This window comes from Netta rufina, assembly GCF_964035555.1.
Source record: "Netta rufina genome assembly, chromosome: 3".
Classification (NCBI taxonomy): domain Eukaryota; kingdom Metazoa; phylum Chordata; class Aves; order Anseriformes; family Anatidae; genus Netta; species Netta rufina.
In genome coordinates, this window is record NC_140125.1 from 120,312,558 (window position 1) to 120,331,024 (window position 18,467).

The following is an 18,467-nucleotide window of genomic DNA, read 5'->3' on the forward strand; positions in this document are numbered from 1 at the left end:
TGCTCCAATGCAATTACCTCCACTCTATATTTGCTCAGCACCGGCCGAATCCCCAGTGGCACCGGCAGGATGGGGCCACGGTCCATGTCTGTGGGGCCGTCGATTGGGGGCAGGTCCGACTTGCCCCCAGGACCAATCTGGAAGAGATGCAGCTCGGATTAGGATCACAGAACCACAGAATGGGTTGGGTAGGAGGGGACCCTTAAAGCCCACCTCGTGGCACGGCAGAGACCAAAGCCCCAGCTCCGGGGTGCCTTTGGAGCACATCACTGGTTCTGGGGAGGATGGGGTGGCTGCTGGGGTGGCTCCTTGGATGGCTCAACCCATGCAAAGGGACCCCCAGGGGCAACCTCGCAGGCATTTCCAGCTCCTGGGGCACAAAGGAGCTGCCCCAGCTGCGTTAGAGGAGCCTGCAGCCACTCAGCACATCCAAACCCAGCCCTGTGATGAGTTTCCTAGGGCCTCTCTCCTCTCGGCTCGGAGCTCTCATCCCCCCTGCACACCAGGAGGCTGCTGAGACACGGCCCTACAAATGTGACAGTCCCAGTGCATGGAAAAGAAGGCAGGAAAGAGGGAAGGTTTAACCCTGGTACCTCTGTGTACTATGGGGGTAAAATTTTGCCATATTCTTGGGATGCGGACGTGAATTCTCATCCCTTTTTCCTTAGACCTTCAAATTGGCCATCTCAGAGAGCACCAAGACTCCCGTTGGCATCTCCCAGTGATGCTGTAGGGAGATTGGGCTAATGCAACATTTTAATGGGGTGCCCTATCCAGAAAGAAGCTGGGACTCTCTGCACATCATCTCGACCAGTATAACTGGGCAGGAGCTGCCCTGCTGCTGGCTCCATAGCTGTGTTAAACCCTTCTAGCTCCTCTCAGATGTAGGAACTACCTGCTGTTTGTGTAAGAACAGACTGACCCCGCTGCCTTCCACCCTCCAGCCCGTCCTTCCCTTCTCTCGGGCTGGGCATTTTTGGTACCTGGAGCAGCTCGAAGGCCGCCAGCAGGTCGCCTGCGGTGGAGTTGCCCCTGTAGATCTGGTAGTACTCCAGCTGCGGGGGGAACCGCGGCGGGCAGTACTGCTCGTCTGACATCTTCACCACCGGCTTGGCAAAGGTGCGGCCCATGAAGTCAGCCTTGCCCTGGGGAGGGGAAGAGAGCACTCGGGTTTGCTGGCCCAGTATGAAGCCTCCCAGCTCTCCCCAGCGTGGTCAGAACAGGATCAACCCCCTGGGGCTGGGACACCAAAGCTCAGCACCAGCTTTCACTGCTGGCTTCCCATCCAAAGGCGCTTTCTAAGGCATCAGCATCTTCAAGTAAGGTGAAGGAGTTGGCCTAGGGCTGGCTTGAGCAGCTACTCTGAAGGGAAAGGCTGATTTAATATCTCCTTGATTCCCACCTCACCAAAACTTTTGCTTCACTCTCCAAAAATAAGCTATCATTCGGTTGAGTCTAAGAGGTTTAATGAGAAGCAGAGGCTCCTAGTCCATGCCCTGGGAGATGTGAGGAGACCTTTTCCCAAGAGTCCAGAGAAAGGCTGTTTCTTGCACCCTCTGCCCTATTCACCTTGCCCATGACCCAGGAGTGATTACAGGATCTATATCAGAGACATTTTCCTCTGCTGAGTTTCATCTTACCACCGTGTCCTGGTCATAGATCTCAATGACAATTATCGGGGGGTCATCCCGCATCTCGTGGGCTTCTCCGTACAGCTCCACGTTGTCGAAGACCAGCAGCTGGTCCCAGGTTGGGCAGAGGGTCTCATTGAGGACCTGGAAGAAAGGGAGAGGGACTTACTGGGACCCTGGGCAGGGGCAGCACGCAGGCTGTTGGTCTCAGCTCTCCTGCAGCAGGGGAAGCCATGGGGATGGATTCAGGAGAATGAGCACAGCCCCTGCTTGTCTCAGCCACATCTCAGGCTGCAGCTCCAGCACCTGGCTGCGTGAATGTTTTTTGGGGTCAGCAAGCCATGGGACATCTCCCAGGGACTCTTCCCAGAAACAAAAAGCCACAACAACGGGAAAGCAGCCACAAGTTATTCCCACTTCCAGCCCTCCAGGTCAGGAGACGGTGCTCACCTCAGTGCATTGGCTCTGGGAGGTGAAGAAGACTCGGGCAAAGGGGTCCGAAAGGCCGCTGCTGTCGGCAGCAAACAAACTCCTGGCCTGGTACATGTGGGCTCGCAGCTGGAAAACCTGCTTCTCTGCAACGGAGAGGGGCAGTGGGACAGCTTGGTATGAAGGTCTGGAGCCCAACCGTGGGGCTCAGCCCGGAGAGCAAGGTCTCTGAGGCATGCTATTGCTCAGGACTGGCATTAATGAAGGAAATTGGTTGAAAACACGGTTCCCAAATGGGTAAGGACTTCCTCAGCATCCTGCTCTCAGTGCACATAAAGGCAGCTATGAACGGGGCAGGAGGAGGAAGCACAAATCCCACACCCCACCTCCCTCTAGGATTCCCCGTGGGACAACTGGAAGCATTTCCCCTTAGCTCCTGGAAGGCAAGTGGTGTCCCACCAGGCTCCCCCTGCCCTCCGTGTCCTGTCCCCAGAGCCACCAAGGGCAGCAAGCTCTTACTGGTGTAAAGGAGGCTGATGGGTGGGAAGGACGGCAGGTTTTGGCCTCTGGCGATCTTCTTCTCCTCGAAGCCACAGGGCAGGCCGCTCAGGAAGTCCTTGCGCTGCTTGTTGAGGCCCAGCCACAGGTAAATCTCCATCTTGGCCTGAACCGTCCAGCCGGCAGGTCCAAAACCCCTCTTCCCAGGTAGCTGGGCATAAAGGACAGATGAGTTTAGGGGGAAATAAGGGAGGCCATAAAGTTGGACAGACCACCTCTTGCTGCACTCCCCTTCCAGTGCATTGCTTGTACCCCACTTACACCCAGGGACGCAGCCCTCATCAATTTGGATCATGCCCACTACTTTGTCTCATGTTTTATCTTCTTCCTACCACGTTGGCTTCCTCTTTCCAAGACAAATTTCCCTTTCCTGGCCAGCTGGATCGAACATCTCTCTCCTTACAGACATTTCTCACCCACCAGACTGCATAAGACCAGTGCTTTACACTTCCTAGCAGCACATTTCCACCATCATTAATGGATCTGTTGTGCCTAGTATTCAATCACCAGCAAAACTGGATACCCAGCTCCCTCATCTCCATCTCCCATCCTCCCAGTTTGCCCCTTCTCCATCTCCCATCCTCCCAGTTTGTGCCTTCTCCATCTCCCTCCTCCTGGCTGCAGTTCCCCAGGGAAGATGGGCAGGCACCTTGAGGAAGACGGTCTTCACTTTGGCGCAGTCCTTGCCCATCTCCTCGTCCACGATGGAGTAGAGGATGTCCTTGGAAGGGACGCGGGCATAGGCAATGCGTTTGTTGTTGCTCATCATCCAGATGAAGATGTCGGGAATGGTGTGCTGGGGCTGCGAACACCAGCAAAGAGCCCTATCGGTGTCTCAGCTCTTTGACCACTGAGGCACTGGCAGGGCTGTAGACCTTTGGAAGGCAACTTCAGCAGATGCTGCAGGAGATGGATGTGCCTTGTGCCACTTTGGGGTCATTGAAATGGTTTTGAGCCTTGCACTGCAGAATCTTTTCTGCTTAAGCAAAGCAGCTGAGAGCCAGTCTCAGCAGGGTGAAGTCTAGCAGGAAAGAAACTGGGATTTACATTTGTTCTAATTGAAATTATTATTATTATAGTTAAAATTATTTTATATTAATATGAAGAAAAAGAAGAAGAAGAAGGAGAAGAAGAAGGAGGAGAAGGAGAAGAAGAAGGAGGAGAAGGAGTAGAAGAGGGAGAAGAAGGAGGAGAAGAAGAAGAAGAAGAAGAAGAAGAAGAAGAAGAAAAAGAAGAAGGAGAAGGAGAAGGAGAAGGAGAAGGAGAAGAAGAAGAAGAAGAAGAAGAAGAAGAAGAAGAAGAAGAAGAAGAACAACAACAACAACAAGAACAAGAAGAAGAAGAAGAAGAAGAAGAAGAAGAAGAAGAAGAAGAAGAAGAACAAGAACAAGAACAAGAACAAGAACAAGAACAAGAACAAGAACAAGAACAAGAACAAGAACAAGAACAAGAACAAGAACAAGAACAAGAACAAGAAAGAATGATGTTGGGATAGAAGACTAAAGATTTTTCCTCCCTCTTCACTCAGTGGCCATGGGGACTGTAGGGCAGGGGCCATGCCTCCGTTCCCTGCTCTGGATGTTTCCCACCATGCCCTACAGTCTGTTTTATGTTCTGTAGTGGAGAGTCCGAGCCAAGGCAGCCCTTACTGCAGCAAGGAATATGTAGTTGAGCCTGGGAGCTTGCCATGGGAAGCGAGAACAAGGAGGTGCAACGACTACAGCTTCCACAAGGGCCAGGAACCCCCACTGGCCACACCCCACTAATCCAATCTGAACCTGAAAATATCAGAGGAATGGTAATTTTCTGAAGGAAATAAAAAAGACTGTGCTGATGAAGCATCTCTTTGGAAGCACTGTGAGGAACTGGTATGTAATGGTGGATTATCTCTTACCCATGAGCCGGAGTGAGGCAAGAGCATGCTGCTGTGATAAAAATGAGAAGGTTTGAGTCCTGCAGGAGGACAGGGCTGTATCCCACAGCCCTCTGAAGAGCCATGTGCTTTGTCAGCTCCCTTCCTAGCCAGAAAAGTCCCCCTGGCGATGATTTTGGTGCTGTGTGGACATGTGCCACCTCCTGATGCATGGGGGCCTCGCCACGGCTGGAGGCTGGGGACACCACCTTCAGCTCATCCACAAGAGGGCCCAGCTCTGTGGCCAGCTAAGAAGGGCTCTTAAATTCCTTCTAGCTCCAACCAGACAAGCCTGGGAGGCTTGGGGCAGTGTAGAGACGTGGCGAGGCTCCTTGGGCTGTGCGCCGAGGCCCTCTCCCCCCTCAGGCCTCCATGAGGCCTGGCTGCTGCCTCGTGGTGCCGTCCTTGTCCCCATGGTCCCATCCCTGTCCCCATGGTGCTGTCCCTGTCCCCATGGCAGGGCTCTCACCTCGTCTGCCAGGAAGCGAAGTTTCTGCAGGAAGTTCTGCACCAGCTTCAGCTTGTCCTTCATGGTGTTCTTCTTCACCTGCGACCGCAGGGTCGTGGCTTGCTGGCCCATGTTCTCCTGCGGTTAAAGGAGAGCCCAGATCAGAACAAAGGGCGTGTAGGTTTTCATGGGGTAAATTCATGGCTTGGTGGGATGCAGCTGGATACAGAAGCTGGTGGCCCGTGCTGAGCCAGCTGGATAAGCCCCTGCTCTTTCTTTTTCTCTTTTGGATGTCTTTTTGCTTGCTTAACTCCCTTGCAAGCAGCTGGGCTACCAGCCCCAAATATTTAGGATTTCTCTGCTGCTGGAGCAGCTGCACGCTGCAGGGCTCCCAAAAATCCTTTCCAGTGCCCTCAGCTGTTTGTGAACCCACAGGACAGCTGGGACCCTTACCAGACCCAAGTGCTTTTGGGCTCCTCTGTTCAGAAACAACCCCCAGCCCTCCGTGCACAGAGAAACCAGCACACCCAGGACCCAAACTCCCCATTGCACTGCCAAGTTCCAGCCCCATTCCCAAAAATTCCTTATTTCCCTGCCTGGCTGCATCACACTCACCAGCTCCCGCATGCAGGACTTGAGCCTCTCCCGGTCCAGCCTCGTGCGGGAGGAGTGGTGCTGGTCCTTGTCAGCCAACGTCACGAAACGCCTACAGAAAGGGTCAGCAGCATGAATTTTATGGGATCCTGATGGCTCAAGCAGCGTGGCTGCCTCTGTGCCACCAGGAGGTCACCTCACTGGGGAGAAGTACCCTCAATTTTTTTTTGCCCAAGCCACAAGGCAGCCAAAGAAGTGGAAGAAAAAGGAAAGGAAGAAATCCTTTATTGTGAGGGTGGTGAGGCACTGAGCAGGCTGCCCTGTAGAGCTGTGGGTGCCCCATCCCTGGCAGTGCCCAAGGCCAGGCTAGATGGACTTAGAGGATTATAATCCCTCTGGATTTATGGAATTCTACAATCCTATGGCTAAAATGCTCTCCCATCCTCCAGAGGATGACCAGTCAAGGTGATGTCCCCCTCCCAGTGCCACAGCCTTGCCCGTAGCCCTGCAGAGAGCAGGGGTGTGCAGCACACCACCTTTTACTCACAGGCACCCACTGCTCAGCTCCTCCAGGACCCCTCGCAGCCGGCGCTCCGGGTGCGGCTTCTCCGTCTTGATCATCTCCTGCACGTCGTTGAGCCCTTCCTCCTGCAGCACAACGGGGGAAGCCATGAGGGAGGCAGTGGGGCAATTTCGTATGGGGGAGATGGATCTGGGTGGTGGGATTAGCTCCATCACCCCTGATGAGAGTAGCTGGGCTAGGGCCACGGTTTCTTGGCTGTATGTGATAGGTTTTATCTTTGTGGGTCCTTTTTGGACCCCTCTAATCCACTGTCTGCTCTTACAAGCCTCCACCTGCACTGCACTCATCTCTGGGACCTAGCACCCAGCTCTGTGGCAAGCTGCAGAGGTGCTCGGGGAGCCTGGAAGTGCCTCATGGCCAACTCAAGCCCTGGCTGCCTCCCTCCCCGGCCCTCACTGACCAGTTTGTCCGCAATCTTGTCCATGATGTTGGCGTTATACAGCCTGCGGCGCTGGTCCTGCCACCAGCTCTTGATGTAGATGCAAGGTTTCTTCTCCAAGTAGGGCAGGTGGAAGTAGTTCCTGCGGGATGAGGCAGAAGAGGTGCTCAGTGCGCCGGTCAGCACCAAATTCTGTCTCCTGCCTCTCCTGTGGAGGCAGAGCTGTGATGGGGAAGGGGCTTGCAGGAGGTCAGGCTGGGAGAAAGGGGGCTGACGTGAGCTGCACCCTCGAGGAGAGAGGCTCCAGCTCTCTCAGCACCCTTCCCTGCCCCAAATCCCATCCAGGTTGGCCATTACCAGGAGGGAATCCCACTCTGTCCCCAGCCAGAGCCCACCCAAACATAAAGCTACTGCATAAAGCTGCTGCAGATCTTGCAGGGGTCACCCTTAGTCCCAAACCAGCCTCTGCTCATCAATGAAGCCATCGAGGGTATTTCCATCCAGAAGATGTCAGCAGAGCCCCGTGCTCTGGCACCCAGAGGCTGGAGGCTCTGAGAAAGGGATCGTGAGCAGCTGAGCCCAGGCTCTCCAAGGGTGTCCCCTCATCCCCTCACCATTTGGTGTTCACCTGCACAAGGAGCTGGAGCAAGGGACCCCCAGGCAGACACCTAAACTGGAGTGCTTACAGCCCCAGTTCAACGTGGCTTGTTTTGTTTCCCAACTGAGTTCAGCCAGCCAGCTATTTCTGATAAATAACATCTATTTACTGGTAAAACACAGCTAAAATAATCCGCTATAAGTACTTCTCACATGGTTACATCCAATTAACTTTCCTGAGTACAAGTCCTTTACTTGCAAACCCTGGGCTGGGGCTGAAGGCCAGCCCGGACACACTAAGACATGTGCTGATCCCACTCAATTTGGGGTTTGCTGATCCCACTGCTTGGGGCAGAAAACACCAAGCAGAATCCCACTTGCAGCTGTCTGGATCTCGTCTGTACGTTAAGGTCATTGCTACCTGCACACTACATGGCAATTTGTAAAGGAGGCACAGAATGTTTTAATTTTACAGCTGGGGAAACTGAGGCAGGTAGAGCAGAAGCACTTCGTCTGCTGACAACCAGATGTGCACCCACAGACTTTTTTTCCAGTATTTTATTTTATTATTTTTATTTTTATTTTTATTTTTATTTTTGCACCCTCCCCTCTCTGGGTGGCCGTGACCTTGTCTAGCTTTTAAGATCCCAAGTGACGAGAAAAAGACAGCTTGTCCCAGCACAAATTACCTTCCCTGCTGAAATCCATGCCTTATCTCTAGATGGATATTGCCTGCCTCCACGTGGTGCCTGTGACATTTTTCTGTCGTGCAGCTAAATAGAGCAAAGAGGTGAAGCCCAGACCTCTACTCCCTGACGTGCAGTACTGGCAGTGCCCCTCAGGAATGACCTGGCTTTAGATTAGTTTCCTGAACGCATGGAATTTACGTGTACAGGAATGGACCTGTTTTCTGAACGTTTTTTGAATCCTCTGCCTAGCCTCATCCCAGTTTACCACAGGGTTAGAGCACTGGACAGCCATGAGCGTTGGGTGTACAGCTGGCCAGGTGGGGGAGAGGTGAATTCAACCCTTGTTAGCCATTAAAAAATCACAGAATCACAGAATATCAGGGATTTCAGGGGACCTTGAAAGATCATCTAGGCCACCCCAACTGCTGGAGCAGGGAATGGGGTTTTCTCCATGGGGCACCCGCGTCCCCTAGGCCTGCTAGGCCCCGTGATGGCCCCATGGACACCCAGCACATGTGGGGACACACAGAGCCCATCTCTGTCCTTTTGTGTGGCCGGGTGGGCATGTCACCTGTCTGTGACCAGCGGCTTCATGGGCTGGGATGAGGAGACGGAGACCATCTCCCCGTCCTCGCCACCTTCATCCTCGCTCGAGTTCTGCAGCAGCTCGGACTCCTCCTCATCCCCGTCCCCTCCTTCCTTCTTCCTCCGCAGGACGGGCTTGGCCGTGCCATCGATTTGGTTCCCGTAATTACCTCGAGAATAAAACATGAAACGAAGTCACAGGACTGTAATTTATTGGGGTTAAATGGGCTTGGTGTCCTGCCTCTCGTTCAGGCTGGGGAGGTTTTAGGTTTTATCTGCAGGAACCAGGGGGGACAGCAGAGTTCAGCTCTCCAAAACCTTGCCCAGAAGGCACAAATTGATGGCAGATCTCCATCCCCTGCTCTCCATCCCTGCCCCCTGGCTGCTTTACCAGGGCCCTCAATCATCCCTGCTCCGTGTGCTCTGGCACGTGGTAACATGGAAAAGGGGACAGACTCTTGGCTCTGGGTCCTTCATTCCCCCCTCTGAATGCTCCCCAAAACCACCCTCGCCGAAACCCAACCAACCTATCGTGACCTCGAAGTTGATGGGTTTGTCACCAATCTTTCTATCGATCATGGTCGCTTCCAGGAAGGCTCCGAAGAGGAAGAACTCCTCCATCTTCCCAGTGCAGTTCTGCAGGGAAAATCCCATGGATCGGGGTTCAGGCCAGCCCGAGGGATGCCCAGTGCTGGGCAGAGGGGTGCCTGGCCCCTCTAAGCACCCCAAGGGCTCTCTGGAGGTGAGGTGCCACAACCTATGGGTTCTCAAGGACACCCTGGGGTGTCCCCCTCAGCCTGACCCACTCGAGGGGTCTCCAGACTCACTGCAGAGAGAGTTCAGTTGAAGATTTGAGCCTAATGTTTAAATGTGGTGGAGAAACTGAGATAAATGTAGTGGATAAACTGAGACCAGCCATCCCTCGTTTGTGAGGGACTGTCTAAAGGAGACTCAGGAATATGAACCTGTTTGTTCTCCAATTGAAATTATCAAACCCTTCGCCTGGATGCTCTTTCAGAACTGGAACAGCTTTATTTCCAGGTGGTTTCATTTCCCCTGGAGGTGAGCTGAGACCACTTCATTTCCGAAATGCACCAGATGTGCACTGCCATTCGACTGCTCTGTTTTTACTTCCAGAATTGGTTGGGAAATAGACTCCATAGCATCATATCACAGAAGGGTTTGGGTTGGAAGGGACCTTAAAGACCACCCAGTTCCAACCCTCTGCCATGGGCAGAGACACCTCCCACCAGATCAAGTTGCTCAGGGCCTCGTCCACCCTGGCCTTAAACATCTCCAGGGATGGGGCCTCACCACCCCCAAGTGAAGAATTTCCTCCTAACCTCTCATCTAAATCTCCCCTCTTGTAGTTTAAAACCATTCCCCCTTGTCCTATCATTATCTGACCAAGTAAAAAGTTGCTCTTGGCTTCTGTTTTAACCCCAGCTTCAAGGATGGGAGTGAGAACACTGTAGATGACTCTCATTGTCTCTAACTCCCAGCATCTGAATGATCATAAAACCTGAAACCCTTGCAGGACTTGCTTTCATTGTGCTGGGGGATCCATAATATTTAGGGCAACAGTAAATAAAATCCTCGGATTTTGACACCAGAGGTAACTAAACGAGATAACCGAGACTCAAAACTCTCCACTGGAGACTGTAGGGTTAGGGGAGGCTTACGTACATCAGCAACTGATGTGGCCTGCTCGACCTGCACCTCGGTGGAGCTGTTGATCTCCGGGTTGCTGGTGTCCAAGATCTCCACAGCAAGGCTCATCAGAAGCCTGGCTCGGAAGGAGACGCCCTCGCCCAGGCCCTCGTTCAGCTCCTGGTGCTCGTCCATCAGGGTGTAGTTGCGAGTGGAGCCGTACATGTTCACCCACGCGGGGCCGAAGGTGGGCAGGTAGCCTGCAGCAGACCAGACGTGCACGTAGAATCACAGAATCACAGAATTTCTAGGTTGGAAGAGACCTCAAGATCATCGAGTCCAACCTCTGACCTAAGAGGTCAGGGAAGGGGGTGTGCAAGGAGGGCACTTTGCTGGTGTGTGTGCAGTGATACGGACTTAAATATGCACATAGAATCATAGGATCATAGAAACACAATGTTGGAAAGGACCTACAAGATCGTCTAGTGATGTGCGTGGGGAGAGAGCTTGGGCTATCGTGCTACACCTCTGCCAAAGCATTATCTCACCATCTGCACCCTGCTTTAGCTTTACCTTTGTCTCCTTCATTAGAGATCTTCCGCAAGTCGATGAAATGGGTACCAATGGCCACGTCATTGACTTTGTCTGAGTCTCGAATCTGGACCTTTATCCGCTTGCACAAGGGGGGGAACATTTCTGTGAAGATGATCTGCTCGTTCCAGAGAGGCTCGTAGCTGCTTTTTTGCACTGATGTCTTCCCCTGCCGAGTGGGACAAGAAGGGTGTTTGACATCTCTTGGGTGGCCTGAGCTCAAAACCCATCACGACCCGAATTCCTCCTTGCTAGTGACCACCAAAACCTGCATTTTGCCATGTGGCTCCCCCCATAACAGGCTCTTCTCCTTTCCTGGGGCTGCTGCCACCCCGTCCTAGTCTGCACAAGAGAGGGGAACGTGGCATGCAGCAAACACGGTGGTTTTGTCATGCCTCTGCATCACAGAATCACAGAATTTCTAGGTAGGAAGAGCCCTCCAAGATCACCCAGTCCAACCTCTGACCTAACACCAAGTCCTCCCCTAAACCACATCACCAAGCTCTACATCTAAACATCTTTTCAAGACCTCCAGGGATGGTGACTCCACCACTTCCCTGGGCAGCCCATCCCAATGCCTTTTGGTAAAGAAATTCTTTACCAAAAATTTTCTTTACCAACCCTTTTGGTAAAGAAGTTCTTCCTAATATCCTACCTAAACCTCCCCTGGTTTTCTTTGTGCCAGGACTGCTCCTGCTCAGGTCACCCCCCGGTACCGCACGCAGCTCCCTCACCTTCTGCCCCGCGAAGACCACCTGCACGTAGGGGTCCACCAGGTCCTTGTTCTCCCCAATGAGAGCCTTCTTCACGTTGGCCATGATGCTGGTGTTCATACGGGGCAGCCCCTCTGCCCGATAGATCTTGATGTAGAAACGAGCCCACTGCCTCTCCGCCGGGACCCCGTCTGGGAGGAGGAGGTTCCTGCAACGGCACAAATTGGGCTGGGCACAGCCCTTGGGTGGCCAGGAAAGGCTAATAGGGGTGAGAAGCTGCCCCACTTTCTGAGCACCAGCCCCAGGAGGTGGAAAGAGGACCATTTCTGCAGCCCTGCATTTTATTGCTGTCCTACCTCCACCCATCCTCCTGTTTTGGGATGGGGAGGGATGGTTTTGTAAGCAAAATCTTAGAGGAGCTGCTTGAGGTGCCACTGGGACCATCTGCATCCCACCAAAGGGTATAAGCATTATTGTCAGTGGTGTCTAGGGGACAATTTTAATTTAATTCATTTTTTCATTCATTTAATTCATTCATTAATTCATTAAAGTTAATTCATTTAATTAACTCATGTAATTTAGATATCTAAAGCAGATCATATTAAAGGGATGTTAGAAGAGCCTTTCCTTTATCATAGTAGAAGGGGTGATCATTTTTGGGTGAGACCTGAACTCCACCAAATGCCTTTTATTGGCAGGTTTTTTTCCTCTTCTGGAAGAAGAAATGAGAGCCTTGGGGGATGATGTGAACAAAATAATTTCTAGAGGAATTGCTGGAGCTGCCCAAGACAAAGTGACATGAATATAGCACAGAACAATGACCTAAAGCAGCTCAGGTGGTGCCTCCAGCCCCGAATCCCAGCAAGTCAAGAAAGCTACATGGGCATTTTGCTCCTAGTCTGGGTTTCTGACCATGTGGTGAGAGGCTGGGAAGTGGATTTTAAAGCCTGTGGATGCACATGGAGATATTTAATCAGCCTGAAACATTTGGGGCTAGAAGTATGTTTTAAACACTCCTGGTTTTTGTTTGTTTTCTTTTTTTGTTGTTGGTTGGCTTGGTTTGGTTTTTGTTTTTTTTTGGGGGGGGGGTTGATTTTTGTTTTTCTTTTCCTTTCACAGCCTCTTTTAGAGGGTCTGTAGGGTGGCAGGGTCCTATTTTCTCTCTGAAAAATCAGCTTATTCGGTCCCTCTGGTTTCATTGCACAAGGTAAGCATGGGCATAAGAGGGGTGATCTGGAAATGCCTCTGTCCTCATAAAACCCAAGGTAAAGAGGCACGAAAAGTGCCTTTTTCCCAAGAAAGGCTGCGTGAAGCTGGCTCTGCAAATCCTTACCCTTCGATATCATCCTCCTCTGTCTCATTGGCTTTGTGAGGAGTCTTGATGTTGTCACCCTTCCCTACGACGGCGATGTCGCACTTCAGGTACCCCTTCAGCCCAGCGGTGAGGTCCTCGGGGTCGGACAGGATGGCCCACTTGTGGTAGAACTGGTGCTCTGGAAGCCAGGGGACAAGACAGTCACTGTCGGAATGGAGCACAACAGGAATTTGGGCAGAAACTCCCGAAAAATTCATTAAAAGATCTGTCTCGTGTTAAAGACAGAGAAACGATGGGATAAACTGTCTGAAGAGGGATGTAGCCTCGAAGTCATTAAGGCTTAAAGTGCCTTCTGGCTGGTGTGAGACAGATTTCATCCTCATGCAGTGATTTTGGAGCTATCTTTTCCAAAGGGATGCTGATGTGTTCAGCTCTGGCATGCTGCAAGCGTGGAGCCCTCAGAGGGGCAATGATCTCCTGTGCAGAGCAGGCATTTCACAGGTCCCCTGGGTGTATGTTTGCTTTGTCAGCCCCCCAGGCAGGACTCAGTGTGATTCCCTGGTACAGGGACTGGGCTTTTTAGGCAGAAATGTCCTGAGGAATCTGGCAGGGAGCTTTCCAGGGACCCCTCTGCACCTCCTTTACACAACTCCCTAATCCCACCCGCGCCTGCTCTCGTTGCCTGTGCTTAAGGACAGAATGCCAGAAGTGTTCGCTTCTCGTTTGCAGTTCTATAAAAACAGGTTTCCCTGAAGCAGATGTGCTATAAACGAGGCCCATAATCGCACAGCAGATTTCAGGAGCGCTCGTTAGGCCCATCTGCACTGAGTCACTGCAGGCTTCATCAGCAGCCAGCAACACGGCAGCAGCGCTCATCAACCTCTTTCTCTTTTTCATTGCACATTCTCCCTTTCTTGGTTTAAATGCGAGCCTTTAAGATCCTCCTAGGATCCCAGGACCTTGGGCTATTTGAATGGTCAATGCCTTGCTTGCAAAGCAACCCTGGGCTTCTGCAGAGGGTCAGCGGAGAGCTGGCGCATGCAGAGGTGCCACCTTACTCCAGGTGGGACATGCCACCTCCTTTGAAGGTGCCAAGTGCTCTTTCTTGGCCGCAGAGGGAGTACAGGTGACTGGCTTATGTCTGGGACACTAAATAAGTGAGATTGGCATCACCCAGGGGAGCAGTGCCTGCCTTGCAAAGGCGTTTATTCAGGGGTGCAGGCACGCACGGTGGTCCCACAGCGTGGCCACGTACCCGGCTGGGTGTAAACGGTTCCAACATCCATCTTGAAGGAGCCTACCAAAGTCCCGCTGCGCAGGAGGTTTTTTGAGTGGATCACCTGGAAGTCAAGGGGAAAACAAATCAGAGGTTTGCCCATACCCTGGCTTTTTCCAGATGTTTAATGTCAGGCAGGAAAGGAGCTGATGCATTTTCCTTGCTCGGTGCAGGACCTTAGTCTGTACTAGGACCCTAAGAGGCAGAGCTGGCAGCTCTTGCTTAGCAGTCTTGCAAGCCTGTGTTATTTAGGTTGAATAGAAACAATGCAAAGAAATTCTTTTTTTTTGCACCAAGGTGCGGTTTTCCAGCCACTATGGCAACAGGACACCAGGGCATTTACATGAAAGGTCTTTAGGATGATCAAAATCGGTGCCCTAATTAATTCCTGTTGTGGGAGAAATTGTACAGCCGGTCTGTGCATGGGATGGATGTGGGGGCTCCTAATTAGTGAGCTAAAAAAACAACAATCAGCCACAGAGGGCACAGCAGACACGGCAGTGGAGCTGTGTGGCCCCAGCAATTGAATGCCAGTGGCAGAGAGGGACCAGGGCTCAGCAAGAAGGGTGAGGTTCATAGGACCCAACACCTCAGCCCCTGTCAGGGACCTTACATCCATTCCCAGTGCATGAGCAAAATGGGGTCGTTTTCCTTAAAACCTGGTAAAAAGGACAACGCGACCACGCTCACTCACGGACAGCTTGATGATCTTGTCGAACATGACGTCTGGGGGCACGTGGAAATCGAAGACGAAGTACTGAAAGGGAAAGGGCAGGCGTGAGGGCAGGAGAGCAGATCTTTTGGGGAAGAAAGACAGCATTATGGTGCTCAGACTGCCAGGAAAACCCCAGCCCCCGGCAGTATCTGCGGTCCGAGCAATCAGGAGGAAGCACTGACTGCTTGGAAAAACCGAGAAGAGGTCGGCACAGGTCACTTTGTACCATTTGTAAAATGCCAGAGGGCAAAGGCTCCCTTTCTTTTTCTCTGTGGTTTGAGATTTTGTCTTATCCTGACAAAAACTGACAGAAGAAAGAGACCCCGGGTGGCAAGAAATCCCATTTAATTGACTGTGTAGAAACAGGGGGGGCCGTGAGCATCGCTGGGGGACAGACTCACCTCGTTGTAGTAAGGGCAGTTGGTCGATTCCTTCATGGACGTGTATTTCTTTTCCTCTCCGACCTCCACGCAGACCACGGGGTCCATGTTGAGCCCCACCAGCTGCCGGGCCTCGATGATGGTGATGCTGACCTGCGGAGAGGGATTCGTGGGCTTTTCCCCCTCGAGGGCAGCATCAGATGCTGCTCCTGGACTCCCATCTCCGCCTGGCTTTTGGTTTTGAAGCGCTTTCATCACCGTGTTGGCAGTTTTGGGGTTTCCTTCTCACACCAAAGACACCAAGCTGCTCAAACAAGCCCGAGAGCTGCGAGGCGGTGAGAGCAGGAGACCCAGGGCATCCCTGATCCTTCAACCCCAGAGCATGGAGCATGGGTTTGCTTCCCACGAGGCATAAATTCTGGGGGATTTGGGGAGGAGAGGCTTGGTTGGTGACACCCCAGCTGGCCTGAGATGCTTCTGCTAGAAAATACAGAGGGTGCAGTGCTCCTGCAAGGCAGCTGAGAAAGGATAACAGAGCCCCCTGAGGAGGAGGGCATGGCACCGTCCTGCAATCCTCTCCTGGCAGTGCTGAAATAACCAGAACTTGTGTCCCTTCTGTCTGTTGGCTGCAATTCCTTCCCCCTCTTTATGTTCTGGTTGCACCTCTCCTGAAATGAGCACACTCACTGCCCGAAAGCCTCGCTGTTCGGTCTAGGTTCATTATGAGTCTAATTAAACCTCCTCCACATGCATACTGCTCCTGTTTGGTCTCGTCTGGGATGCACAAGCGGATCTGGCAATGCTCCGCAATAAATCTCTCACAAAAATCTTTCTTTGCATCCTTCCGAGGTGTCCCCAGGAAGGTGTTGCTGTGCCGAGAGGCGAGGACATAAAGCGAAATTGCTGCCGACTCGGCACGCCTCGGTGAAAATGAGGAGAGAAACCAACTTATGAGTCACGCCGGCTCCAACTGGTGAAAAAAATGGGAGCAATATGGCTCATATGAGCCTGGGGAAGCCAAATGTGTGGTTCTTCATGTGCCTTGGAGGTGGGCTGCTGCTATTACAGGTTAATCTGGGCTTTCTGGGCTCATAGGATGATTGGGTTCAGGATGGGGAGCCACACCAGCAAGTGGCTTAATGCAGAGCGCGTCCTCCTGGTCCCCGAGCTGTCCCACGAGCCGAGGGGGACCTGCTGGGATGAGGAGCTCCTGTTCCTCAGGCAGTGACTCTGCTGACATTTGTGGTCTGAGGAGGTTCAAATAAAAGCTCTTGGTCTGCTTCTTCCTCTCCTAGAAGCCTCCTGTTGAGCATCCTCCCCCCCGAGAGCCATCGCCTACCTGGTAATCCATCGGCCTCCCAGCACTCGGCTCCATTTTGATGTCGGGCTTGGACCTTTTTGGGGGGGGAGCAGAGGGAACCATCAGTCAGTGGACTTGCTGCCGGATGGGACAGAGCATGGGCAGCCCTAAAATCTTCAGGGAAAACCCTTCAATGTGAGGAACACAAACTGCAAGCCACCGCGGCACATTTTGTGGGACATTTCCAACGATGCACGGGATGATGTGATTTTTCTTTTACCCCCCTGTGCCAGCGTGCCCCCCCTGCTTGCACAAGCTCACGTTGGCCCTCACCTTTTATTCGAGACATTGGTGGTTACGGCTGTGACGGAGGCCAAGGAGATGGTGTCCGGGTCCAGCCCCCCCCCGAGCCTCATGGCTTTTCGGTCCAGGTCTTCTGCCTCCAGAACAGCGGGTTCATCTGCACAGGCACACGGAGACAAAGGAATGCCTCTCGTTGTTTCCACTCGGTGAATAATTAAAGGTGCAGAAAAAGGTAACCAATACGTCCCATCGACCTCCCCCCGATAACACAGAGAACAACGGGCGCCGGCTCGGCTCACAGGCAGCCCGGTCCGAAAAGGATTAAAAAAGGAGGTTTGCCTCACGTGGCATTTTATTCCACCCGGGGAACGTGCTGTGTACGGCTTTGTGAGGGCAGCAAGCTTTGGAAAAAATGAGAAATGAGAAACGGCCCCAAGTGCAAGGGGTAAAACAACACTGGAGCAACACTGCTCCTGGGGTGCAGGTTTCCAGCCTCTTTACCAGCCTAGGCAGGCCCCCAGCTTGCTCCAGGAGCAAGGAAAATGGTTTTAAAATAAAGGAGGGGAGAATTAGATGAGGTATTTGGAGGAAATTCATCAGTTAGGGGGTTGCCCTGTGGGTGTCCCATCCCTGGCAGTGCCCAAGGGCCATGGCAGGGGATTGCAGTGGGGTGGGGGGCTTTAGGGTCCCTTCCTCCTTCCCCACAAGAAGGCACTGCCCCGACTCTTTGCCGTTGAAACCCAATCTTCGATCTGGATGGAAACAACAACGAATTTCCGACCGCTGCCCCCCGTGTGTCTCCAGAAAGGCGTCTGGTTTCAGGCAGCCCCGCGGCGGCTGAGCCCATCCAATTCCCCATGGAGATCTCTTCTTTCTGCACCAAGCACTCCCTGTCCCTGAGTTACGGACGGGCTGTGCCCAATGTGAGCCCCTCGTGGGGTCTCTCAGGAGCTTTTCTGGGGTGTGGGAGATGCTGGAAAAGCAGCACAGGAGCGGGGAACACTCCCCTCCCGGCACCTACCTTGCTTCCGATGGTCATCCTTTGTGGGACGCGCCTTGCCAAGCTTCATGGCTGAAAAAACTCCTTTCCCAGCTCTGAAAGGGAAAAAATTAAAAATAAATAAATAAATAAAATTGAATCCTGTGTTTTCAGTGCAGTTGTCTGGGATTTGGGTGTGAGAAATGTAGGAGCTTTCCACAGGTCAAAGCAAGAGAGGAATGTCAGCCGAAAGAGCAGACACGGACAGCTGCAAACAAGGGCCAGGACACCAAAGTCCCCATAAATACGAGTTTTGGGCCTCGTATTTTCTCAGGAATGCCCCACGTTGGGATAAAACTCGAGGCTGGAGCACAACAGCAGCACCAGCAAACCCTTCCTCCTGCCCCATGGCCCCGCTCTCTGCTTGCCCCTGCTGCTCCCTTCCTCTCCTGACCCCCCGTGCGATTGCTCCCTAGGGCAATTACCTAAAAAAAAAAAATAGTTCACTAAAAATCACCAATTCTAGCCACCTTGGTGTGAAAAATCAGTAATGTCTTTGTCTAGGTGTGCTGCAAAGCTGTGCAGGTGCCCCTCGCTTGCAGGGGACCAGGGTAGGGGACCCCAATTGCTCTCTGGGCTGGGGTCAGATTCGCTCAGGAGGGTTTGGGCTGGATGGGAAAAGGTTTGCAAATTGCCTGCTGGTTGCTTTCCAAAAATGTTAATCACTTTAAGCCAAGTGTCAGAAGGAAAACTCCCCCTGGCTCCAAATGCTGCGGTGGGATGCAACCACAAGTGCTTCGGGCACCCAGACCCTGTTTTACTTCCCCATTTCAGCAGAGG

At 52.5% G+C, this 18,467-nt stretch overlaps 1 protein-coding gene across 2 annotated transcripts in view; it reads right to left on the bottom strand.

Moving 5' to 3' along the window:
* Positions 1-18,467, bottom strand: part of OTOF (otoferlin) — a gene marked incomplete at both ends in the record, with an annotated part of 61,573 nt that overhangs the window by 12,075 nt on the left and 31,031 nt on the right. For both annotated transcript variants that reach the window (XM_084285059.1, XM_084285058.1), the window contains 22 exons: positions 18-137; positions 984-1,145; positions 1,641-1,775; positions 2,082-2,206; positions 2,580-2,769; positions 3,268-3,420; positions 5,000-5,116; positions 5,594-5,684; positions 6,120-6,220; positions 6,556-6,676; positions 8,392-8,575; positions 8,933-9,041; positions 10,092-10,315; positions 10,629-10,815; positions 11,381-11,567; positions 12,693-12,852; positions 13,930-14,014; positions 14,645-14,707; positions 15,067-15,198; positions 16,385-16,439; positions 16,679-16,805; positions 17,670-17,743. In XM_084285059.1, the coding sequence (XP_084141185.1) occupies positions 18-137; positions 984-1,145; positions 1,641-1,775; positions 2,082-2,206; positions 2,580-2,769; positions 3,268-3,420; positions 5,000-5,116; positions 5,594-5,684; positions 6,120-6,220; positions 6,556-6,676; positions 8,392-8,575; positions 8,933-9,041; positions 10,092-10,315; positions 10,629-10,815; positions 11,381-11,567; positions 12,693-12,852; positions 13,930-14,014; positions 14,645-14,707; positions 15,067-15,198; positions 16,385-16,439; positions 16,679-16,805; positions 17,670-17,743 (2,902 nt within the window). The remainder of the gene's footprint in view (positions 1-17; positions 138-983; positions 1,146-1,640; positions 1,776-2,081; positions 2,207-2,579; positions 2,770-3,267; positions 3,421-4,999; positions 5,117-5,593; positions 5,685-6,119; positions 6,221-6,555; positions 6,677-8,391; positions 8,576-8,932; positions 9,042-10,091; positions 10,316-10,628; positions 10,816-11,380; positions 11,568-12,692; positions 12,853-13,929; positions 14,015-14,644; positions 14,708-15,066; positions 15,199-16,384; positions 16,440-16,678; positions 16,806-17,669; positions 17,744-18,467) is intronic.